Source organism: Engraulis encrasicolus, chromosome 11 (genome assembly GCF_034702125.1).
Source record: "Engraulis encrasicolus isolate BLACKSEA-1 chromosome 11, IST_EnEncr_1.0, whole genome shotgun sequence".
Taxonomy (NCBI): domain Eukaryota; kingdom Metazoa; phylum Chordata; class Actinopteri; order Clupeiformes; family Engraulidae; genus Engraulis; species Engraulis encrasicolus.
The window spans coordinates 42,035,163-42,060,954 of record NC_085867.1 but is presented as its reverse complement, the minus strand read 5'-3'; the positions used below and the strand labels follow the sequence as shown (position 1 = coordinate 42,060,954).

Here is a 25,792-nt window from a genome sequence, read left to right as displayed (position 1 = left end):
CAAATCCTGTTTACATACAAAATCCTTAATTTTAGCAATGTTCCTAAGGTGCCAAAAAGCAGATTAGATAACATTGATTAATATACACAAATAATGTCATACAATTGCATGATGAAATGTATTTGAAATGTGTTTTAATTAATGTTGTTGACACACACTGTTCTTTTGTGATTGAAGTGTTTTGAAACATGTTACATAGAGTAAATGGATAAATACGATACATTAAAAAAAAAAAAAAGCTGAGCTTGCTCTTTCGATTAAAACATACCTACAGGTAAATAGCGCAACGGCTGAGCGAGCTTAGTACATATTACATTCTTTTCAATGATTACCTACAAATGACCTTTTCACCTGTGGACCTTATCTCCAATCAAGCCATCTTCACAGAAACACGGCCAGTGGATCATGACAGCCACAAAGGATATTAAAAGAAAAAAACAAATACTCAAAAAAAAAAGATGAAAAATGGCTCCTTTCCTCTTGTAAGAACTTTATGTCCACATACACTCCCAACCATCTTGACACTTCATTTGATAGAAGAGACAGAACGCCTCTCATTCTCTCATAATGGAAGGATGTAAAGGCAGGCTGGCAGGCTTGTGTCATGTAATGTGTCGTATCGCGGGTGGGGTACATTGTAGAAGCACGACGTCAGTGTTTCCCACTAGCCTTGCCTAAGAGAAACAAGCCGATGCCAATGGCATCAGGGCTGCTGACAGCTTTGGCCAGGCCCGGAACAAACTTACAGTATCTGAAAGGCTCCCCCCACCCAATGCATGTGATGTAATGATAAGGGCACCCAAATCTGGGCATCCGCCCACCCACTCTCCCTGGGCCCTGGACAACTGAGACCTTCTGTCCCCCGCCTGTCGACTTCCCTGCTGGCATCGTCCCAGCTCTGAGGAAGGAGCTGGGTGAGAGCGATGTGTAAGAACGGTGGTCACACGCGCTGGCACAGCTATGTGGCACCAGGCTGTGAAAAGAAAAGAAAGCGGCTATTCAGGCAGCTTGCGGCTTGCATGCAGCCGCGCCACTAACAATGCGGTGCAAAGCTAATGAGCCGTGCAGACCCAAGGCCCTACCATGGGGTGTCAGGATCCACATTTAAACCATGTCAAAACCCTGCGAGAGTTTTGTGCCAGGGTGCTAGATTCTTGATGGACCTTTATAAGCCAAGGGACGACCCCCTGGACCGTCAGTGGCAAGCTCCGACAGCTCCTCCTGGGACACACAGCATCCAGTGGATCTATTACATTGGAAACCCCTACAACCAACCAACATACACCCAAAAGGGACCCAGGAACCATGAGAGGCTCCTCGTACACTTCCAAGACCCTTTCCGTCGCCGGTGGCTCCAGCAGCAGCAGGATGCGCGTCCAGAGCCCCTCTCCGTCCCGTTGCCGTGGCGGTAACTCTGCCTCCTACAGCCGCGGCCGCGCTGGCTTCCAGGGTGGTGTCTCTGCCGTCGAGGTCGGCACCGAGATCCACCAGCAGCACGCCAACGAGAAGGAAGAGATGCAGGAGCTCAATGTGCGCTTCGCTGGCTACATCGAGAAGGTCCAGGCCCTGGAAACGAGGAACGCCCAGCTACAGGCAGAGCTGGCCGCCCTGCAGGGACGCTTCAAGGGGGGACCCGGCGGGCTCGGAGATGAGTACGAGCTCAAGTTCAAGGAGATGAGGGACCTGATTGAGGCCCTGACCGCAGAGAAGGGTGCCGCCGACATCGAGAGGGGATATATTGAGGAGGAGGTCGATGTGTGGAGGATGAAGCTGGAGGAAGAGCTCGCCCTCAAAGGTAGGCTGATCTGAGAAGAAGAAAATGAACCTTATTTGATGATAATCAATAAGTGAGATGGGAAAGGCCCACCAATAGTACTGTAATTTCATATTAAGTAATCAGTAATAGACTTAATTAAAATACAGAGTAAAAGTGTAACCTGTACAACTATAGCTGCTACAACTTCCAATATCATAGTGTAAAAAAATATCAGAAGATGCAACTTTGAAAAAAGTCTTCAAATGTCCTTGGATGTAAACTGGATAACCCCTCTGTCTTGTCCACTTTGGATTCACGTAGGATAATTGCATGGTTGGTTCTTAAAACTTCGAAGTATCCTGAAGCTTTAGAGTGTCATACAATTCTGACCCATTTCTCTCTCTCTCTCCCCATTGTGGTCTTGCAGACGAGGCTGAGATGATCCTGCGTGAGTTCCGCCAGGACGTGGACAACGCCACACTGCAGAAAGCCGAACTGGAGAGGCGCGTGGAGCAGCTGGTGGCCGAGATCGAGTTCCTGAAGAAGCTGCACGACGAGGAAGTGGCCGACCTGATGAAGCAGATCGAGGACTCCAAGGTGACCGTTGAGCTGGACTCAGACCGCCCAGACCTGGCTGCCTACCTGCGCAACATGCGCGCCGAAATCGAGGCGGTGGCTGCCCGCAACGTGCAGGAGGCCGAGAAGTGGTACAAGGGCAAGTTCGACACACTCAAGGAGAAGGCCGGCAAGCACGAGGACCAGATGAAGACCATGAAAGACGAGATCGGCTCCTTCCACACCCAGGTGACCGACCTGCAGAACCAGATCGACGGCATGCGGGCACGCAACGCAGCCCTGGAGACACAGCTGGACGACATGGATTCCGCCCACCTGGACAAGGTTGCCGCACTGGAGGCCGTCATCGCACAGCTGGAGGCGCAACTCTGCGAGACCAAGATGGAGATGAGCAAGTACATGGCGGACTATCAGGAGCTGCTGCACATCAAGCTGAAGCTGGACGCAGAGATCGCCACCTACAGGAAGCTGCTGGAGGGCGAGGAGAAGAGGCTTGGAATGTGTACGTATTCTAACTGGCAACCATTATGATTTGTCCTTTTCGTTGAGGCCAAGAGGTTGAGAGCTTCAGACTTTTAGCTTGTATGTAATGGCATTTTGAACGCATCAAATTCGCACATTTGATTTTACATGACCAGTTTACACTCAGTAGTGTTAGATCGATAAAACAGGAAGAAGAATCGTGAACACATTGGTAAGGGAATATTTCCCCACTACCACTTCTGTTTACCTGAAAATAACTACACATTGGAAATGCATTAAATATTAGAAATTTAGCAATTTTATGGATTAGAAATCGCTAAAAATGTATCTTTTCTCATTGTCTCCTCCCTCTTCAGAGATCCACTTGGCCATTCAGGAATAAACAAACGACCTTCACCTGACCTTCACCCCTTCCTCCCAGGACGCTCCACCACGGCTGTCTGTCATCCACCGAGACCCCAACACTGCAGCACACCCACGTCCTGCCACACCCACACTAACTCGACACGTGTTGTTCCCACAGCCATTTTGAGTTGATGTAAAGGATGTTCCCAGGTGCTACTTAAAATAAAGCTTGACTTCAGTGCACATGCTTGGTTTTCGCAGTATTTCTTTGATTTGCGGTGTATGTATTCTGGGTTACTACATTACATTACAGATAGCAGGCAGGCACATTTATGCAAGCAACTTTGTTACTACAGGCTGTTGTTTACAGTCCCTAGAGCAGCGGTTTTCAAGCTTTTTTGAATAATCACCCCCTGGGCCTCATCAGAAGCCTCCCAACCCTCCCAGCCTCCTTTGTTTACATTCCATAAGACCCCATGACAAAATGAATTAAATAGGCAATGAGTTGCTGAACTGGTGGAATAATTAGATAGACTAACATACATTTCTCTCCCCTGTTTGCACAATCCAAGATATAAAGTTCCAAACAAAACATTGTGATAGGTCAAGTAGCTTGAGGACAGGAACACCGGTATGCTAGTTATGCTAGTTGGCTAACATAAAGCCAAAATTGTAAAATAGACTTTGGGGATGGTATGTTTAGATATTACGGTATACGCATGAACAGCGTGATGTGTGCCATGTGCGTTACGCCCTTTTTGGGAGAAAACATTGGGGGCAAAGCCAATGCAAGTCAGTTGGTGGTGTTGGGAAAGAATAAACGACAAACAAGGACCTGTAAACTACCGTTGTTCACGCTCAACATGCTGAAAACGTGTTGTGTTTGCCGGCTGTTCAAATCTTATAGCCAAACAGCCGTGGCTGAAGCATGGACTATGTTCAATTAGGCTAGCTAATGTAAGTTCATGAGACATTCGGTTTGTTTTCCCCGAAAAAGGGGTGTAATGCACATTCACAATCAAAGTACCCGGATGGCCGTTCATGCGTTTAGGGTTCTGCCTTCGAGCTTCACAGTCAAAGTAATTAAGAGTGTAAAGTGAAATTTAGTAAGTTGGACAGGAAATCTAACCATCATGCAGCATTTTCATCCACAGTGCATTGCTGTCTGCATGCACATGCAGGTGTTGATGGAAAATCGAATGAGCTTATTAGGTGCGATCGAGATGTTGTCAACGCATGCATGTGCATTTAGACAGAAATGCACCCTGGATGAAAATGCTGCATGACGGTTAGATTTCCTGTCAAACTTCGAAATTTCGTCGATGTTGCGTTGACGAGGTGACATGTCACATGGTGTCAAACTATCGCGGGATGAATGCGGCTGCAGTCAGATCTTGCAACCTCTGCAGTTGCTTATCCCCTTCAACGCTCGTCTGCGGACTGCCTCCGAGGTCACGCGCCCATGAACTGGTTGGTCAACAACTCACTCACGTGTGTATATGGGTCTTGTCTCACACCTCTACACAAGTTTGCGCAGGTTCCCACTTCAGCTCCTCCTCACTGCCTGTCCCCCAACTCCTCACACGTGGTGTGTTAGTAGAGCAAAACGGTGCGAGCTCATCGTCTCGTTCATATTTGTGGCCGACTGTAAATGCGCTGTATTTAATAACACCCACATCGTGACAACAAGTTCTCGCTCACGTGCTTCGTCAATGTTGGTCGACAGCAACACAAGTCGTATGGGCCTATTGACAGCTGTTTGCGGAGCTATGGGGCACCTAAGTCACGCCCCCTACTTCCTGGTTCATGGGGCAATAAGTTGCAAAAAATTGAATGGAAGTGATCCGAGGCGAGTCGTGGTGGATTTGTGGTGCATAGGTGGAGGTCGAAGGTTTGGATTGGTGTCTAAAAACCACTCATTTCAAGCCCAGTAATTATTTTTTGACTCCCCATGAACCATGAACCAGGAAGTAGAGGGCGTGACTTAGGTGCCCCATTGTGGCCGGCTAAGGACAAGTCGAAACCTACCTTCATTATTAAAACATAAAATAGACTAATTCCCTCCAACTGAACACCGTTCCGTTTCTGAATGCCCCCCCTAGAGCTCCTTTTGAGAAACACTACTCTACAGCGATGTGGGGTTAGGTGCCTTTCTCAAGGACACTTCAGCCATGGGTGTAGGGACTGAACCTGCAACCCTCTAATCCAGGGGTGTAAAACTCATAGTTTTTTTTAGTGCTTTAGTGCTTTAAGTGGGCCACCAGCCCAGAGCCACAAGCGCCTGCCATTAGTCCTGAATTGGTTTCACTGCCAACCCGCTGGCCCATCCTTGCCTGATTTCCATAGACTTAGAGAAAATTCAATTTGGTTGCTGAAATGGACACAATATGTGTTTTTACAGTTTTTCTCAATTGCCTCCGCACAATTTCCGGTACTTCACACACAATTCTGGCAACATCTCACCCGTTTCCCAACTCCCGGAACCAATGTCACTGAACAATAAGCACAATTCCTTCTTTACACTCACTTTTCAGTTTTAAAATACACTCTTTTCAAAACACTACATGCAATTCTCTGGATTAGACACGATTTTCATGAAAAAATATCCTGGTTTTCAGATGGAACACACTGTCATTCAAAACACTAAAATAAACTGCCATACTATGTTCACTTCATCACATGGGCAAACTCTCTTCATACCTGTTTACAATCTGAAATCATCACCCCATAAGGACACACACTGCATGTGATGTTGATGAAAACATGAGTGGATGCAGTGAGAACACACATTTGTTTAATTTTTGATCTCCAAAATATGTAATACAAGAGATCACTTTCATGTGGTTACCCAATATTTTACAGTAAATTAGTGCATTTCTTTCAATGTCAGAAAAATATGTAAAATATATTTTTTGCCACACATCTGTGTACTCTGAGTCTAAAAACAATATTTCAGTATTTTACAACAGAAAAAAACCCTCTTTAGTAAGTGGAACACTGAAGAAAATAAGTTTCTACTGTGTGTCAAGCTGAGCATAGAGTTTTACCTTGTGCATATTAGTGTTCAATGGTTCATATGAGAGTATATTAAAATGACTGCTTGTGTGTGTATTTTGAGAACAAAAGTGCCTTTTTAGAAGAGAGCACATTGTTTTGAGACAAGACTGGCATTTGTCAGGGATAATGAAGAGTTTTGCCCGTTGTGTGTGTGTTTGGGGAATTTGTGTGTAGAGTTTTGAGAATTCGAGAACTGATTCCGAAAATTGTGTGTTAGTAATCGAGAAAAACTGTAACTAGGCTTCTAAATCACGAAACAAAAGTTCTTAATATGCCCATTTTCTCATTAGTGTACACCCGGTCAGTAATTTCAGAATAATAATAGCTGAAGATATGGGTTAATATGTTGACTTTAGGAAACTAGAGACCCTTTTCCTCCCATGTAGCCCACTCATGATCCGCGATAGACAAACATTAAGACATGACACACAAGTTCTCTGTCTACATGCACGGGCTACTTATCCTACTACAATAAGCTGATCGTGTAGTTCTATGTTAGCCTGGTCCTGACCATCCCATAATACTACCATTTAATTTCGTATTCATGGTGTGGAGGTTGTTTGATCTGACGCGATTGCAGGAAACGGGTAGTCTGGCGGCAAACGCCATACTCAATCACAAGTGTGATCGAGTCTGGGGACCAACTGTACATTATCTCGTAGGGAGGTGTGGTTTTCCTAGCCGTTGATTGGACGGCACGAGTGTCCATCACTCGCCAGAGAGAACCCATGCTGCCTTGCGCGCGATGACGTGTGTATATCGCGACGAGGAAATTATCTGCAAGAAGCCACAGAAATTGAAGAAGCTAAAACAGTCTAGAAATCAACAATGGCGCCAGACGATTTTTGCCGTTTGTGCAAGACAAATGAGAAGGACCACCATCTACATATGGACATTCAACTGACATGTTCGCAGTGAAAAAAGAAACAACTATTTCGAACAGGCTGGCGTTCCTACGCTTGATTGTATCCTCCGTGTCGGGACAGTCAAGGAGATGTTGTTCGCGTTGCGCCTCAGTCATAAACAGGCTCGGAAAGGATTCACCTAATATTCAGGCAATGGGAGGAAGAATTCAAAGACGGCAACGTCTCCAAAAGGCCACGCGAGCCAACGCCATCGACGACACCGAGGGATTTGAAAAAGACATTGCCAAACCCACCGACTCCAAGTGCCAACTCAGGTATCCAGTTTACTCTGTTCAATCGCTCCAACTCCTTAAATTCAATGCTCGCTCACTATTACATTATAATCTCTTCATAGACAACGTAACAGTTCTTGTTTAGGTTTTCTTACAGATCTGCCATTAACTAGTCATTTAAAAAGTCCAGAAAATGAGCACGGTTTGGTAGTTGTCCCAGTCAATCGATAGAGGGGAGAGCATTTCACAGCCCCCCTACACTCACTGACACGACCCTCACTCCAACCCTCCCCCTTACTGTATTAATTTACCATAATGTGTACTGTAATAATAGGCCTAGATTATCTGAACATATTCTGTTTTTAATAGCCTAAGCCTTGGTATCCACTTATTTCTTTAAACAGATGATGGCAGGCACTGACAAGGAGCTGGGCATAACAAGACCAAGTGGAGCTCACCATGTGGACATGACAAGACATCCTCACCTTGGTGGACACACTGCAAGAGGCAGAACTTTTTAAACAGAAACCAGGTCGCACATCTACTGCATTCCCTGGCTTCCGAAATGACTTGTTGGCAAAGCTCGATCACAAGGCACTGTGGACGTGGATGAGCAGCAAACTGAATGAATGGTGCAGTGTCCTTTGAGTTATTTGTACTGTTTGTCTAGCCAGGTAACACCCATGCTGCCTTACAGGCGACCGTCAATGTTGGTACGGCGTCTTCAAAAAGGTGAATGCCAAAATTATTAAAATAAGTTTTACTTAATTATTTTTATTTTCTTGCTTTGAAATAGTTTGTTATTCTTGTTTGTTATTCTAAGTCATTGTCCTTCATTAAAATCATTTCCTTTACCAAGCTGTCTCTTCATTAGTTTTCAGGGAACACATTACAACATGTAGTTTAAAAATGTAAAAAGTATTTATTCAGAATGATATTTACTATATATACAAGTGTGCAGTTATTTACAATTATTTACAGTGGCTCTGTACTTAATCTGATAATGGAAGCATGGATAAGCTGACTCAATGCTGCTTAGAGAGGTTTCAGCATCCTCATCCTCAACATCAAAATACACTGGAAAGTCCATGTCTGGTGACAGGTATGGTTTTTCAGGAATGTCAGGGAATTCACACACATCAAAATCTTTAAATACTTTGTGAACAATGCGTAGGATGTCCTGGCCATGTTTTATGTCAAATACAGGGAGATTCTGCATGACAAGTCATGTCATATCACAAAGACTTTCCAAAACTGAGTAAATTAGTACATTGCTGAAACCAGTGCAGAATGAGGCATTTGTGTAAAGGTGTTCACCTAGTGCAATCAGGCTATCCCTATACTCCTCCAAAAGCTGTCTGACCAGTCCTCTGCTCTTCCAATTTGACATTTCTGCATTTGACAGGTGACGGGATTTGTTTGGGTATTTCAAAGTTGGGTTTTGGCACAGAGCAACAGTCAGAGTTACACTTGCATAATGAGTGGCAATAGGTGCAGCAGGAATGGCCAGGCTCCACACTGGACACGTGAGGCTCAAAATGTACACACAGGGCTTTCCTAAAGCAGCCATTTTAGACTTTCTTTAAGCATCGTTTTATCCCTCGTGTTTATTGTCCGGCAGTATATATTGACTGGTGACATCTCCACTCCTTTCTCTGTCAAGTCCTTCACGAGCCAGTCGAAACAGTCCAGTGACTCACTCGAAAGTCGTCTTATGGAGAGTCTGATGTTGGGTCGATTGGGGCTGGCAATGATGTCAACTGGGTTTTGGAGTTGGAGCGGTCTCCTGACAATTTCTCTTGAGTGCAATTCCGCAGACACAGTCAATGCCAGTACCGGTGTTTCTAGAAAATAAGAGAATACAAGAACAACATCACAACATGGAAATCATTTTGCATTACAGTCATAGCTGTTCAGAATTGTGGCTTCAGAGCTTATGGGTTGTCAACAGTCCTATTCTCTGGTGTCTCCACTACTTCTTACCTGTCAGCCCATCCCCCCGGTTGTTGTCGTGGGTTACCTGCCCCCCCCAACCACCTCCACTCCCCCGACTACTCTGCCTGTACACTTGGGGACACCGCTCCTGTCCCCTGACTTGGTGGACAGATCAACAGGCACCAGCAACAGAACTTTCTTTTCTCGAGGTGTGCATTGGCCTGTGAGATACACTCTGCCAGGACACTACGTCAGAACACTCCGCTTAGGCCTACTTTTTCATACACTGAATACATTGCATGATATTTTAACTGTACTATGAAAAGAGCAATGCCAAAGCATCAAAGCGTTACTTGATTATTGCATGTAATTTTTGTAATGTCAAAATGTCAGAAAGTTTAGAACACTGCATAATCAATGGGGTGAGAGGTGTGATATCACAGTAGCAATACCATGATTAGAAAACTGCTCTTCAAAAGATTAATGAGTTGAGTGAGTTAAAGTTTTCAGTGAAATAAAATGTCTTCGGTAGGTAAGGTTAGAATGAAAAAAGGTGTTAATATTACCCACCTGGTTTCACGATGGCTCTCAGTTCCCCAACCTCGCAAAGCTTTCCCTAAAAGCCTTCCGTCCTTTCTCAGCCTTCCTCCTGTTTGAGAAAAGAAAACCACAAGTAAAGTGTAGAGATGTTAGTCATTTGCAGTGGAAAATGATTGCCCTTCTGAAGTTAGGCCTGCTTAACAAATGTAGCAAAAACATATTTTTCTCAGGTAGGCTGATGATGATACTTGTGCACACAACCGAGAGCTGTGCTACTCAAGTCTGCACACTGCTGGATATGCTCCAAAAAATAAACTGTATTAATTAAAACACGCAATATTTCGATCACCCTGGATCTTAATCAGGCATATGGGTAACAGGAAGGAGCTGTGGCCTATAACTTATCAGATGACCTTATTTTACACCCGTCCAGGCAGGGCACCAAAAGGTGTCAGTCAATTAGACAGACTGGTGTCTTGACCTGTGCCTATTCATACAAAAGGCAAAACATTACATTACACTTAGGGCCTAGTTAGGGGGTAGTTAGGTTAAGCATGGAAGCTCTCTCTCTGTCTCTCACCCAAGTTATATCCCCGATGAAGATCCTGGGCATGTTTTGATAAGAATACGTGAAATATAATCAGGGGGGAGTGCATGCATATGATAAGAACACGTGAAATATAATCAGGGGGAGCCCATGGGGCTCTACGTCTGAATCCCGTGCAGCCCTAGCTTTTTCAACTGCAAGGAGTTTTTGGATTTGCGCACCCTACCCAAACGACTTAAGCTGTGCTACTTAAGCCTTTACTCACTGAAACATTAAATTGATATCGAAAATGAACCCATAATGTGACATTGTGACAACCACAGTAGGTACAGACATAAGGACAATGATATCAAGAAATAACACTTACCATTTATATAAGTAAGATGGACTTCATCGACAACTAGTATACGCCGATCAGGTTGGTCTTGTATACATCGGTGGCTAGCATGTCCTCCCACTTCGCGCTCAGCCAGGCCTCGGGACTGCCAAACAGAATCTTATAACGGCATCATCTCTCAATCGCCGTTTCATCGTCTTGACCCAGCTGTGTTGCAGATATTCCAAGGTCGACTGCGTCCTTTATTTGGTCCTACACCAATGCTATTAATGGCGAAACCACAGCAACGACCGGGGTCTCGCTAACCCCCATTACCTTAGTAACCAACGGAGCGAGTTGGTAAATCAGACTTTTACCAAATCCAGTCGGTAGTAAGGCTAACACATCTTCCTTTCCTCTGACAGACGACTCTAACGCTAAGCGCTGTTCGTTTTTCAAAGCGAAATTACGTTCCAAACTATTCAAAACACTGTCCAGAGCTTCTCCGAAAGATTGCTTCGCTTCGGCTGCCGCCATGATGGATTCGCGAAAAAACTACTAGCAACTAACTTCCGTTTGTCGAGTAGTACGCGTCATCGTCTTTCGTGCCTCCTCGCTCTGTGATTGGCCCCCGTTTCGATGTAAAGATTTCTGCCTTGGTCCCCAGGCTGTCCAGCAATTCGAAAAGAATGCGCAAGGCAGCATGGGTACTCCCAGGCTAGGAAACGGGAAGGACATTTTTGTAAAAAATCAGGATAAGTTGTTGAACAAACATGCCTGACGTCTATCTTTGGCGATGTAGGACCGCTTAACAGACATGTCTGACAGAACATCCTACTGTAGGATAAAATTACAACCTAGGATTTGCATTCAGCCACGCCACTAACAATGCAGTGCAAAGCTAATGAGCCGCACAAACCCAATGCCCTACCATGGGGTGTCAGGATCCACATTTAAACCATGTCAAAACCCTGCGAGAGTTTCGTGCCAGGGTGCCAGATTCTTGATGGACCTTTATAAGCCAAGGGACGACCTCCTGGACCGTCAGTGGCAAGCTCAGACAGCTCCTCCTGGGACACACAGCATCCAGTGGATCTATTACATTGGAAACCCCTACAACCAACCAACATACACCCAAAAGGGACCCAGGAACCATGAGAGGCTCCTCGTACACCTCCAACACCCTTTCCGTCGTCGGTGGCTCCAGCAGCAGCAGGATGCGCGTCCAGAGCCCCTCTCCGTCCCGTTGCCGTGGCGGTAACTCTGCCTCCTACAGCCGCGGCCGTGCTGGCTTCCAGGGCGGTGTCTCTGCCGTCGAGGTCGGCACCGAAATCCACCAGCAGCACGCCAACGAGAAGGAAGAGATGCAGGAGCTCAATGTGCGCTTCGCTGGCTACATCGAGAAGGTCCAGGCCCTGGAAACAAGGAACGCCCAGCTGCAGGCAGAGCTGGCTGCCCTGCAGGGACGCTTCAAGGGGGGACCCGGCGGCCTTGGAGACGAGTATGAGCTCAAGTTCAAGGAGATGAGGGACCTGATTGAGGCCCTGACCGCAGAGAAGGGCGCCGCCGACATCGAGAGGGGATACATTGAGGAGGAGGTCGAGGTGTGGAGGTTGAAACTGGAGGAAGAGCTGGCCCTCAAAGGTAGTCTGATCTGAGAAGAAGAATATGAACCTTCTTTGATGATAATCAATAAGTGAGATGGGAAAGTCCCACCAATAGTAGTGTAAATTCATATTAAGTAATCAGTAATACACTTCATTAAAATACAGAGTAGGAGTGTAACCTTTACAACTATAGCTACAACTTCCAATATCATAGTGTAAAAAAATATCAGAAGATGGTAGTCAGATGCAACTTTGAAAAAAGTCTTCAAATGTCCTTGGATGTAAACTGGATAACCCATCTGTCTTGTCCACTTTGGATTCACATAGTATAATTGCATGGTTGGTTCTTAAAACTTAAAAGTATCCTGAAGTTTTAGAGTGTCATGCAATTCTGACCCATTTCTCTCTCTCCCCCCATTGTGGACTTGAAGACGAGGCTGAGATGATCCTGAGTGAGTTCCGCCAGGACGTGGACAACGCCACACTGCAGAAAGCCGAACTGGAGAGGCGCGTGGAGCAGCTGGTGGCCGAGATCGAGTTCCTGAAGAAGCTGCACGACGAGGAAGTGGCCAACCTGATGAAGCAGATCGAGGACTCCAAAGTGACCGTTGAGCTGGACTCAGACCGCCCAGACCTGGCTGCCTACCTGCGCAACATGCGTGCCGAAATCGAGGCGGTGGCTGCCCGCAACGTGCAGGATGCCGAGAAGTGGTACAAGGGCAAGTTTGACACACTCAAGGAGAAGGCCGGCAAGCACGAGGACCAGATGAAGACCATGAAAGACGAGATCGGCTCCTTCCACACCCAGGTGACCGACCTGCAGAACCAGATCGACGGCATGCGGGCGCACAACGCTGCTCTGGAGCAGCAGTTGGACGACATGGATTCCGCTCACCTGGACAAGGTTGCTGCACTGGAGGCCGTCATCGCACAGCTGGAGGCACAGCTCTGCGAGACCAAGATGGAGATGAGCAAGTACATGGCGGACTATCAGGAGCTGCTGCACATCAAGCTGAAGCTGGACGCAGAGATCGCCACCTACAGGAAGCTGCTGGAGGGCGAGGAGAAGAGGCTCGGAATGTGTACGTATTCTAACTGTCATTATGATTTGTCCTTTTCGTTGAGGCCAAGAGCTTGAGAGCTTCAGACTTTAAGCTTGTATGGAATGGCATTTTGAACGCATCACATTCACATTACATTTGATTTCACTAGTTTACACTCAGTAGTGTTAGATCGATAAAACAGGAAGAAGAATTGTGAACACATTGGTAGAATGATTGTCAGGGAATATTTCCCCACTACCACTTCTGTTTACCTGAAAATAACTACAAATTGGAAATGCATTAAATATTAGAAATGTAGCAATTTTATGGATTAGAAATCGCTAGAAATTAATGTTTTCTCGTCTCCTCTCTCTTCAGAGATCCACTTGGCCATTCAGGAATAAACGAACGACCTTCACATGACCTTCACCCCTTCCTGCCAGGACCCTCCACCACTGCTGGCTGTCATCCACCAAGACCCCAACCGACGATACTCCATCAAACCAAGATATCGCAAACCCCGCCCACCCAATGCAAAAACAACGTGCCAAAGTCCAGTCTCCTAAGGGGGCGTTGTCCCTAGCCTGATTATCATCGACTCTCAAATCTCTTCGAGACCTGGTCTGACCAAGAGCATAACAATTAACATTTCCCAAACGGCATGGGTGACCCACCTCCCTTGGTTTGCTTATGGTTGTTTGCTTACAAACAAAGTGAGAGGAGTTCCCGTATTTTCAGGAACTCAGAAAGTACTTGCATTGCTCTTGACCTGACTAGTTGCAACGCTGAAAGTGTTGCGTCACTAGGAGGGCACAGCCTGGCTACGTTGTCCCCCCTTCTTCTTCTCTGTCCCTTGCGTTTTGTGGCAGCAACATGGATTGTGCACTATCGCCATCTAAGGGGCTGAGGGATCCCAGGTGCAGCGCTGAATCCAAGGATTCATTTCCACACACGTACTCTAGGGGTGTAATTTATTCACAAACTCGTTGGTCTCCTAAAGGGGCATTCACCCGACGTGAAATGGATCCCGGAAGTGAATCAAGATGATGTATCTTGATCTACTTAAGAAAATCTTTGCCCCAACATCGCAGCACACCCACGTCCTGCCACACCCACACTAACTCGACACGTGTTGTTCCCACAGCCATTTTGAGTTGATGTAAAAGATGTTCCCAGGTGCTACTTTAAATAAAGCTTGACTTCAGTGCACATGCTTGGTTTTCGCAGTATTTCTTTGATTTGCAGTGTATGTATGCTGGGTTATGACATTACATTACACATAGCAGGCAGGCGCATTTATGCAAAGCAACTTTGTTACTACAGACTATTGTTTACAGTCCCTAATAGCCTGATTATCATCGACTTTCAAATCTCTTTGAGACTCGGTCTGACCAAGAGCATAACAATTAACATTTCCCAAATGGCCTCCCTTGGTTTGCTCATGATTGTTTGCTTCCCAACAAAGTGGGAGGAGTTCCCGTACACTGTATTCCCCAACAGTACTATGAACTAGAAAAGTTTACGCTGTAGTACTCAATATTGCAAAAATATCCAGATGACATACACATTTTAGGTGTTCTCAACAGGTTTTCAGGTACCAATAAATTAACTCTGGTTGGCATTGTGTTTTTAAGTACAACTGACATCCTAACACAATGTCTTTGAGTTTGTAAATTGGAACTCTATCTGGCATATGAGTGGCTAGATGTCTTGACAACAGCTGAGGCGACCATGGAGTAGTGGTTAAACAGCTGGTCTTCAACCTCCATGTTTCCTGGAACATGGTATGAAAATGTTCAGATGGCCACCAGACCCATGACTCCAGCTTTAATTAGCAATATTTTTCACATTTAATTTCGAGCGAAATTACAAAAGAAAAATGCTTAGGTAAAGCAAGACAATGTTTGAGCTGCTGTGGTCTGGATAGGGGAATGGCCACAAGATCAGAGGATTGCAGGTTTGAATCCTATATCTGACATATGAGACTATGGATGTCAGCATGTTGTGCTAGGCAGTCATGAACTAACAGTTAAGCAGTTGGTTTCAAGCACTTGGTTTCAAGTTCAATTCCCAGCACGGGATGTTGGTAAAAAAAAAAAAAATCACATTCAAACATTATTGTTTTGGTATGATGTCAGTTGGCCGGATTTGAAGTGGAAAGTATGTGTGAAACACATTTGACTGTTAATTATGAGTAAGTCCAATACTTTCTAACAAACAGGGCTAACTTTCCACAAATACAAAACCTGCAGTTGAGTGGTGGCATGTCCTTATCTTGAGGTTGAGAGTTCGAATCCTAAGGCTGGTTCACTCACTTTTTTGGTTGTTTTAGTTGTTTTTTTTATTGTTTACCAGCTTCTGCTTTGTGTAAAGAAAAACCCATTCATGTCAGAACCATAGAAACCATATTTTATTAAAATGTAACATAAAATACAAACTTCTTTAAAAATGGTGAATCTGTCAATGGGGGATAGATTTACTCAACACCATGTGACCATCAAACCACAACTGACAACTTGGCATGGAAAAATGTGTCTATCAACCTCACTTCAAGGTAAGAAAAGACCCATAAAAGTGTGTTGGTGTGTATGTGTAGTAGTTTACTATGTTGCTGTGTGTGACCTTAGGTGCTCTTGATGCTACACTGTGTGTATGTTATGTTAGCAACTTAGCTTAGAATCAAAGAGGGTAGAGTATCTCTGTTAGAATGTTAGCTACGGCTAGTTAGGCTAGCACTGTGTAGGCCTTTCATACAAATCTTTTTCTTGTATCATACATCTGTAGTGTATTTGCAAGTGATGCGTTGCATTTTCATGATGACATATTACACATTGAACTTCTGTATAAACCAGTGTAGCAAACCCATTGATCATGCTGTATTGGCCTAATCCAACAATTCCTCATGAAAGCCTTGAACTTATTAGGCCTATTTATGCTCCACAGGCAGCCGATATGGGACCACCAGAACTCTATGATCCATCAGCTCTACTCAACACTCCAAAGGATAAACAACTGACTGTGTTGTGAAGTCTGACACTATTTTGGGAGAAATGTTATTGTAAGTTAGGCTATATGGATATCCTTCAGCCACCAACTCCTAATAAAAGATTCAGAAATGGACAACAAATAAATGACTAAATTGCCTAATGTGTTGAGGTTGATTCTTTGTAATATATTGACTGTTGACTGTAGTCTATAGACTGGGTCTAAATTTTAGAACAGATTGTTGTGTATTGTATGATTGTTGTGTTATTGTCTACTGTTTTTGTTTGTCAACCACATGGAACAAAATACAAAGCATTGTTCACGTTTGTGGAATTAAAGCTCATGTTATATTTGGTTTAAACAGAGGGGTGGTAGCCTGCATTAGTATAAACCAACCAATCAATAAACCAACCAAGATTTTTTTTGGCTCTAAAATGGGAAAACATAAAACTTTTAATTTTGAAATCAAAAACTTAGAGGCAATATAACTAAACAATGCTGTGCTTGTTCACTTTTAAATTGAAACTCTCTGCTAAGTACTAATTTCATTGATTTTTGCACCATTCTCGAAATATTTATGTCAATGGAGCATGTTAGATCTTTGAGTAGCAGCTACTAAAACATTCAAGATTTTATTTTTTCTCATAACATTTGTTTTCACATAACATGTCTGATTTTATGTAAGACTTACGTAAACGTTTTAGTTTTCAACTCAAATCTTTTGTGTAAACCATTGTTTCTGTGCATTTTAAAGTTTTGAGTACATACTTGACTTGGGCTGCTGAAAAAATAAAAATCTAATCATGGAATTAATGTTTTCAATCTTTTCAGTCATTTCAAAGTTTTTGATCATCTTCTTAAAGATTTTGTGTCCTGCATATGCATGAATGTATGTAGTATTTACATAAAACATTTGGTCACAAAACTAAAACTTTAACGGGAATAAGTTTCCACAAAAGTTTAGAGTTTGTGGAACATGTTGGGGTTTACAGTGTATTTGCGGGAACCCAGAAAGTACTTGCATTGACTCCTGACCGGTAGCAACGCTGAGGCTGTTGCGTCACTAGGAGGGCACGGCCCGGCTAAGTCCCTAGAGCAGCGGTTCTCAACCTTTTTTGAATAATCACCCCCATGGGCCTCATCAGAAGCCTCCCAACCCTCCCAGCCTCCTTTGTTTACATTCCATAAGACCCCACGACAAAACAAATTAAATAGGCAATGAGTTGCTGAACTGGTTGAATACTTAGACTAACATACATTTCTCTCCCCCGTTTGCACAATCCAAGATGTAAAGTTCCAAACAAAACATTGTGATAGGTCAAGTAGCTTGAGGACAAGAATACCGGTATGCTAGTTGGCTAACATAAAGCCAAAATTGTAAAATAGACTATGGGGATGGTATGTTTAGATATTACGGTATACGCATGAACAGCATGTGTGCCATGTACATTACGCCCTTTTGGGGGAAAACATTGGGGGGAAAGCCAATGCAAGTCAGTTGGTGCTGTTGGGAAAGAATAAACGAAAGACAAGGACCTGTAGACTAGCGTTGTTCACGCTCAACATGCAGAAGATGTGTTGTGTTAGCCGGCTGTTCAAATAATATAGCCAAACAACCGTGGACTATGTTCAATTAGGCTAGCTAATGTAAGTTCATGAGACATTCGGTTTGTTTTCCCCGAAAAAGGGGCGAAATGCACATTCACAAGCAAAGTACCCGGGAGGCTGTTCATGTGTTTAAGATTCTGTCTTCGAGTTTCACAATCCAAGGGATTTACAATGTAAGTGCCAAACTAAACACTTTTTAAAATACAATCGACCGAATGGCCACCATGATGTTTCTTTCAGAAATCGGCGGTAGAACAAGGGACACCGTTGACCAATCAGTAGCCTTGTACTGACCACTCGCATACCGGCGGTCGACGAATATTTCAACCTGGCAGAACCATCCATTCATATTTGCAAGGCCTCTGTCCAGCTCCATAAGGGGAAAATAAGCTTATTTGACTTTGTTGCAAGCGTTGATGTTGACGAAGCACGTGAGCAAGAACTTGTTGTCACGATGTGGGTGGTATTAAAATACAGCGCATTTAAAGTCGGCCACAAATATGCACGAGACGATGAGCTCGCACCAGTTTGATCTACTAACACACCACATGTAAGGTGCGGGGGGACAGGGGGAGAGGAGGAGCTGAAGTGGGGAGCAGTGCAAGCTTCTGTAGGGGTGTGAGACAAGACTCATATACACACATGAGTGAGTTGTTGACCAACCAGTTCATGAGAGCGTGACCTCGGAGGCGGTCTGCAGACGAGCATCGACGGGGATAAGTAGGCGCGTTACATGCATACATGCGCATGTAGACAGCAATGCACCCTGGATGAAAATGCTGCATGACGGTTAGATTTCCTGTCAAACTTCGAAATTTCGTTGATGTTGCGTTGACGAGGTGACATGTCAAATTATCGCGGGATGCATGCGACTGCAGTCAGATCTTGCAACCTCTGCAGTTGCTTATCCCCTTCAACGCTCGTTGGCGGACTGCCTCCGAGGTCACGCGCCCATGAACTGGTTGGTCAACAACTCACTCACGTGTGTATATGGGTCTTGTCTCACACCTCTACACAAGTTTGCGCAGGTCCCCACTTCACGTCACATCGTGACAACAAGTTCTCGCTTACGTGCCTTTTGCAACATCGACGCTCGCAACAAAGTCGTATGCGCCTATTAACTGCAGGGGTTGCAACATCAGACTGTAGTCACATTCATCCCGCAATAGTTTGACACCATGTGACATGTCGACGCAACATGACTGAAATTTAGTAAGTTGGACAGGAAATCTAACCATCATGCAACATTTTCATCCAGATTGCATTGCTGTCTGCATGCGCATGCAGGCGTTGATGGAAAATCGAATGAGCTTATTGATAGCTGTTTGCGGAGCTATTGCGGCCGGCTAAGGGCAAGTCTAAACCTACCTTAATTATTAAAACATAAAATAGACTAATTCCCTCCAACTGAACACCGCCCCCTCTCAGGGTGTTTCTGAACTCCCCCCCCTAGAGCTCCCTTTACGAAACACTACTCTACAGCGATGTAGGGTTAGATGCCTTTCTCAAGGACACTTCAGCCATCGGTGTAAGGACTGAACCTGCAACTCTCTAATCCAGGGGTGTCAAACTCATTAGCTGGGGTTACACCGCCATATCAGAGCCACACTTAAAGGTACACTGTGTAAGATTTTTAGTTGTTTATTTCCAGAATTCATGCTACCTCTTCACCAATGTTAGCTTTTTCATGAATACTTACCACCAACATCAAATTCTAAGTATTCAGTATGACTGGAAAAATGGCATTTATCATACATGAAAAGGAAGATCTTCTCCATGGTCATTTTGAATTTCCAGAAATAGCCATTTTTAGCTGCAAAAATGACTGTACTTGGGACATATTAGAAAATATTTGTTTATTACTTAATAAACTTTCATGAAAAGATCAAATTTGGCAATAGGCAACCCAGTTTCAATGAGCAGCATAGCAGTTCTACCATAGAAGACTCGACAGACAAAATTAAATGAAAGGTATTTATTAATTTAATATACAGGGAGAAAACATTTCTCTTTGGCGCAGGTCCCCGACCTGCAGAATACAATTTGTAAAAGGGGGGCTCATATCCTGCCGATGAAGAGGCAGGGGACGAAGCCTACCCCCATTACAGGACAGGGACCAATTGGTGACGGTGACTCGTGAAGATAAGGCTGAAGCGGACCAGGGAATCAGGACATCTGGAGATGGAGGTTGAAGGAGATGGGGTCGAAGGAGACGGAGGTTGAAGGAGTCGGAGGTTGAAGGGGGATGGAGGAGGGGCGTCGGCGTCTGCTTACTCTGGGTAGCAAAGAGCGGAAACAGACAAAGAGTTTTAAAAACAAGGCAGACATTCTATTGGCTGAAAGATGAGGATAAGCGAGTGACGTGGCGTGATTCCCCGACCGGGAGCTGTGATTGGATAATTAAGGGCAATGATGAGAGTGAGGTACCGTCTCGTCTTCCTAGCAGAACTTAACGCCACAGGCTTACATTACCTTTTTTGACCATTTCCTGCACAGTGTACCTTTAAGTGACCTAGTGCTTAAGTGGGTCACCAGCCCAGAGCCACAAGCGCCTGCCATTAGTCCTGAATTGGTTTCACTGCCCACCCGCTGGCCCATCCTTGCCTGATTTCCATAGACTTAGAGAAAATTCAATTCGGTTGCTGAAATGGACACAATGTGGGTTTTTTTTATATACAGTTTTTCTCAATTGCCTCCACACAATTTCTGGTACTTCAAACACAATTCTGGAAACATCTCACCCATTTCCCAACTCTCCGAACCAATGTCAATGAACAATAAGCACAATTCCTTCTTTACACTCACTTTTCAGTTTTAAAACTTTTTTTTTTTTCAAAACACTACACGCAATTCTGTGGATTAGACACAATTCTCATGAAAAAAAATCCTGTGTTTTGCATGGAACACACTGTCATTCAAAACACTAAAATCAACTGCCATACTATGTTCACTTCCTCATCACATGGGCAAACTCTCTTCATACCTGTTTACAATCTGAAATCATCACCCCATAAGGACACACATTGCATGTGATGTTGATGAAAACACGAGTGGATGCAGTGAGAACACACATTTGTTTACTTTTTGATCTCCAAAATGTAATACAAGAGATGACTTTCATGTGGTCACCCAATATTTTACAGTAAATTAGTGCATTTTTTTCAATGTCAGAAAAATATGTAAAATATATTTTTTGTCACACATCTGTGTACTCTGAGTCTAAAAACAATATTTCAGTATTTTACAACAGAAAAAACCCTCTGTGTCAAGCTGAGCATAGAGTTTTACCTTGTGCATATTAGTGTTCAATGGTTCATATGAGAGTGTATTAAAATGACTGCTTGTGTGTGTGTATTTTGAGAACGAAATGGCCTCTTTAGAAGAAATTGCCTTTTTGAGACAAGACTGGCATTTGTCAGGGATAGTGAGGAGTTTTGCCCGTTGTGTATGTGTTTGGGGAATTTGTGTGTAGAGTTTTGAGAACAAAAGTTCTTAATATGCCTGTTTTCTCATTAGTCTACACCCGGTCAGTAATTTCAGAATAATAATAGCTGAAGATATGGGTTAATATGTTCACTTTAGGAAACTAGAGACCCTTTTCCTCCCATGTAGCCCACTCATGATCCGCGATGGACAAACATTAAGACATGACACACAAGTTATCTGTCTACATATCCTACTACAGTAAGCTGATGGTGTAGTTCTATGTTAGCCTGGTCCTGACCATCCCATAATGCTACCATGTCATATCGTATTCATGGTGTGGAGGTTGTTTGATCTGATGCGATTGCAGGAAATTTTCAGAAAAAAACAGGATAAGTTGTTGAACGAACATGCCTGATGTCTATCTTTGGCGATGTAGGACCGTTTAACAGACATGTCTGACAGAACATCCTACCGTAGGATAAAATTACAACGTAGGATTTGCATGCAGCCGCGCCACTAACAATGCAGTGCAAAGCTAATGAGCCGCGCGAACCCAATGCCCTACCATGGGGTGTCAGGATCCACATTTAAACCATGTCAAAACCCTGCGAGAGTTTCATGCCACGGTGCCAGATTCTTGATGGACCTTTATAAGCCAAGGGACGACCTCCTGGACCGTCAGTGGCAAGCTCAGACACACAGCACCCAGTGGATCTATTACATTGGAAACCCCTACAACCAACCAACATACACCCAAAAGGGACCCAGGAACCATGAGAGGCTCCTCGTACACCTCCAACACCCTTTCTGTTGCCGGTGGCTCCAGCAGCAGCAGGATGCGCGTCCAGAGCCCCTCTCCGTCCCGTTGCCGTGGCGGTAACTCTGCCTCCTACAGCCGCGGCCGTGCTGGCTTCCAGGGCGGTGTCTCTGCCGTCGAGGTCGGCACCGAGATCCACCAGCAGCACGCCAACGAGAAGGAAGAGATGCAGGAGCTCAATGTGCGCTTCGCTGGCTACATCGAGAAGGTCCAGGCCCTGGAAACGAGGAACGCCCAGCTGCAGGCAGAGCTGGCCGCCCTGCAGGGACGCTTCAAGGGGGGACCCGGCGGGCTCGGAGACGAGTACGATCTCAAGTTCAAGGAGATGAGGGACTTGATTGAGGCCCTGACCGCAGAGAAGGGCGCCGCCGACATTGAGAGGGGATACATTGAGGAGGAGGTCGAGGTGTGGAGGTTGAAACTGGAGGAAGAGCTGGCCCTCAAAGGTAGGCTGATCTGAGAAGAAGAATATGAACCTTCTACGATGATAATCAATAAGTGAGATGGGAAAGGCCCACCAATAGTACTTTCATTTCATATTAAGTAATCAGTCATACACTTCATTAGGGCACGATCACACAGACAGCGGATTTTACAGTAGGATGAGGATGTGTTCTATTGTTTGTTAATGAAAATGAGCACATTACGAGTCTAATATCAGCGCAAGGCGGGTTGCGGATTCTCCGCCTTTCCGCACCGGGCGGATCGAGTTGAAAACAGTTCAACTCAAGGCGGAAAGCCCGCGGCGGATTTCCAGATGTTCGATAGGAGACCGTTATCAACATTCATATCAGATTCACTATCCAACGTTAGGAGAGCAAGAAAAGGGCTTGACTTCTATTCATTTTACATAGATGAATGGACAAAGAATTTTGTGCATGTTTTCACAACAGTTATGACACAACACCATCGATTAGAGTAGACTACGTTGCGAGTGACAGTTGAGACGTTACGTTGCCTAGTCACCGCATTCGAATGGGCAGTGGATCCGCGCTTGGTGTGGTCACTTCTGATTAATCAGCTGGACGCACATCGCAGATTGTAGGCAGAAATCTGCGGTCTGTGTGATCGCGCCCTTAAAATACAGAGTAAAAGTGTAACCTTTACAACTATAGCTACAACGTATATCATAGTGTAATAAAATATCAGAAGATGGTACTCAGATGCAACTTTGAATAAAGTCTACAAATGTCCTTGGATGTAAACTGGATAACACCTCTGTCTTGTCCACTTTGGATTCACATAGTATAATTGCATGGTTGGTTCTTACAACTTAAAAGTGTCCTGAAGTTTTAGAGTGTCATGCAATTCTGACCCATTTCTCTCTCTCCCCGCATTGTGGACTTACAGACGAGGCTGAGATGATCCTGAGTGAGTTCCGCCAGGACGTGGACAACGCCACACTGCAGAAGGCCGAGCTGGAGAGGCGCGTGGAGCAGCTGGTGGCCGAGATCGAGTTCCTCAAGAAGCTGCACGACGAGGAAGTGGCTGACCTGATGAAGCAGATCGAGGACTCCAAAGTGACCGTTGAGCTGGACTCAGACCGCCCAGACCTAGCCGCCTACCTGCGCAACATGCGTGCCGAAATCGAGGTGGTGGCTGCCCGCAACGTGCAGGATGCCGAGAAGTGGTACAAGGGCAAGTTCGACACGCTCAAGGAGAAGGCCGGCCAGCACGAGGACCAGATGAAGACCATGAAAGACGAGATCGGCTCCTACCACACCCAGGTGACCGACCTGCAGAACCAGATCGACGGCATGCGTGCCCGCAACGCTGCTCTGGAGCAGCAGCTGGACAACATGGATTCCGCTCACCTGGACAAGGTTGCCGCACTGGAGGCCGTCATCGCACAGCTGGAGGCACAGCTCTGCGAGACCAAGATGGAGATGAGCAAGTACATGGCGGACTATCAGGAGCTGCTGCACATCAAGCTGAAGCTGGACGCAGAGATCGCCACCTACAGGAAGCTACTGGAGGGCGAGGAGAAGAGACTCGGAATGTGTACGTATTGTAACTGGCATTATGATTTGTCCTTTTCGTTGAGGCCAAGAGGTTGAGAGCTTCAGACTTTTAGCTTGTATGGAATGGCATTTTGAACGCATCAAATTTGCACATTTGATTTCACATGACTAGTTTACACTCAATCGATAAAACAGGAAGAAGAATTGTGAACATATTGGTAAAATGATTGCAAGGGAATATTTCTCCACTACCACTTCTGTTTACCTGAAAATATCTTCACATTGGAAATGCATTAAATATGAGAAATGTAGCAATTTTATGGATTAGAAATCGCTAGAAATTAATGCTTTCTCATCGTCTCCTCTCTCTTCAGAGATCCACTTGGCCATTCAGGAATAAACGACCTTCACATGACGTTCACCCCTTCCTGCCAGGACACTCCACCACGGCTGTCTGTCATCCACCAAGACCCCAACCAAAGAGGGTGGAGTAATAAAGAGGCTTCAAAACCCGTCCACCCAATGCAAAAGAGTGTGCTCAAGTTGGGTCTCCTAAGGGGGCGTTGTCCCCTCCTTCTTCTTCTATTTTTGAGGTGTTTGCACAAGAAGTGCGCTACCGCCATCTACAGCCCTTAGGGGACTCCATTTATTCTCAACCTCAGGACTCCGAAGGTCTACTAACTGAAGGTCTCCTAAAGGGGCGTTCACCCGACAGAAAGTGGATACCAGAAATGAACTAGAATGACGCATCTCTGAGTGCGTTTTAATATGCGACCTTGCCTCCTCCACTTGTGCTTGTCTCCTTGTCCCGCCTCCTGGCCCCTCCTCCGTGGAGAAAACGATAAATTTTCCCAGCTGTCAGCCTAGCCACAACAACTTTTGAGGGACTGTTTTTCATTCACCATCGCAACTGCAAATGAGAAAAAGACTCTACAATTGAGCTTTTGCAAGATATTGAAATAGCAAGTGGAGGAGGCAAGGTCGCATATTGCAACGCACTCACTGTCTATAAGATCTCCCCAACACCGCAGCACACCCACGTCCTGCCACACCCACACTAACTCGACACGTGTTGTTCCCACAGCCATTTTGAGTTGATGTAAAGGATGTTCCCAGGTGCTACTTTAAATAAAGCTTGATTTCAGTGCACATGCTTGGTTTTTGCAGTATTTCTTTAATTTGCGGTGTATGTATTCTGGGTTATTACATTACATTACACATAGCAGACAGGCACATTTATGCAAAGCAACTTAGTTGCTACAGGCTAGGGCTATACAGTTAATCGAAAATAATCGGAAAATGTGATAAAATCGAGAAATCGAAGTCGTGATTTAAATCATGATTTAATCGTGGCAATAGTGACCTACCCTTGAGAGCGTCCTTGAAGCCAGAACATACTCACAGGCTGGTGTTTCTGTCCAGAAATCTGTCCACTAAGTTTCATGCTATTGCCTTTACATAATTATTACAATTCATTTTATTTTGCTCATTCCGTGTATAATTCATTCTTGGTTATATTTCATCTTGTTATAATTTTCAGGAAAATGTCAATAGGACAATAGTCGTGATTAATAATCGGGATTACGATTTTGACCAAAGTATAATCGTGCAGCTATTGTTTACAGTCCCTAGAGCAGCGGTTCTCAACCTTT

The 25,792-nt window shown here is 44.8% G+C and overlaps 3 protein-coding genes and 2 long non-coding RNA genes across 5 annotated transcripts; 4 read left to right on the top strand and 1 right to left on the bottom strand.

Annotated features, from left to right (window-relative positions):
• Window positions 1-1,202: 1,202 nt before the first annotated feature.
• Window positions 1,203-3,403, top strand: LOC134459007 (vimentin-like). The gene is made up of 3 exons (XM_063211363.1): window positions 1,203-1,795; window positions 2,184-2,834; window positions 3,172-3,403. Coding segments are annotated over exons 1-3 (1,143 nt in total). The 5' UTR covers window positions 1,203-1,305; the 3' UTR covers window positions 3,174-3,403.
• Window positions 3,404-8,959: 5,556 nt separating this feature from the next.
• On the bottom strand, window positions 8,960-11,409 carry LOC134459006 (uncharacterized). The gene is made up of 3 exons (XR_010036732.1): window positions 10,745-11,409; window positions 9,861-9,939; window positions 8,960-9,199 (listed from the first exon to the last, which is right to left on the bottom strand). It is a non-coding gene; the product is annotated as an uncharacterized LOC134459006 (long non-coding RNA).
• A 351-nt stretch (window positions 11,410-11,760) lies between these two features.
• Window positions 11,761-14,217, top strand: LOC134459005 (vimentin-like). The gene is made up of 3 exons (XM_063211362.1): window positions 11,761-12,337; window positions 12,732-13,382; window positions 13,722-14,217. Coding segments are annotated over exons 1-3 (1,143 nt in total). The 5' UTR covers window positions 11,761-11,847; the 3' UTR covers window positions 13,724-14,217.
• Window positions 14,218-15,435: 1,218 nt separating this feature from the next.
• Window positions 15,436-16,499, top strand: LOC134459004 (uncharacterized). Its single transcript, XR_010036731.1, has 3 exons — window positions 15,436-15,503; window positions 15,818-15,897; window positions 16,287-16,499. It is a non-coding gene; the product is annotated as an uncharacterized LOC134459004 (long non-coding RNA).
• Window positions 16,500-22,065: 5,566 nt separating this feature from the next.
• LOC134459002 (vimentin-like) lies at window positions 22,066-24,655 on the top strand. The gene is made up of 3 exons (XM_063211361.1): window positions 22,066-22,625; window positions 23,530-24,180; window positions 24,515-24,655. Coding segments are annotated over exons 1-3 (1,143 nt in total). The 5' UTR covers window positions 22,066-22,135; the 3' UTR covers window positions 24,517-24,655.
• Window positions 24,656-25,792: the final 1,137 nt, after the last annotated feature.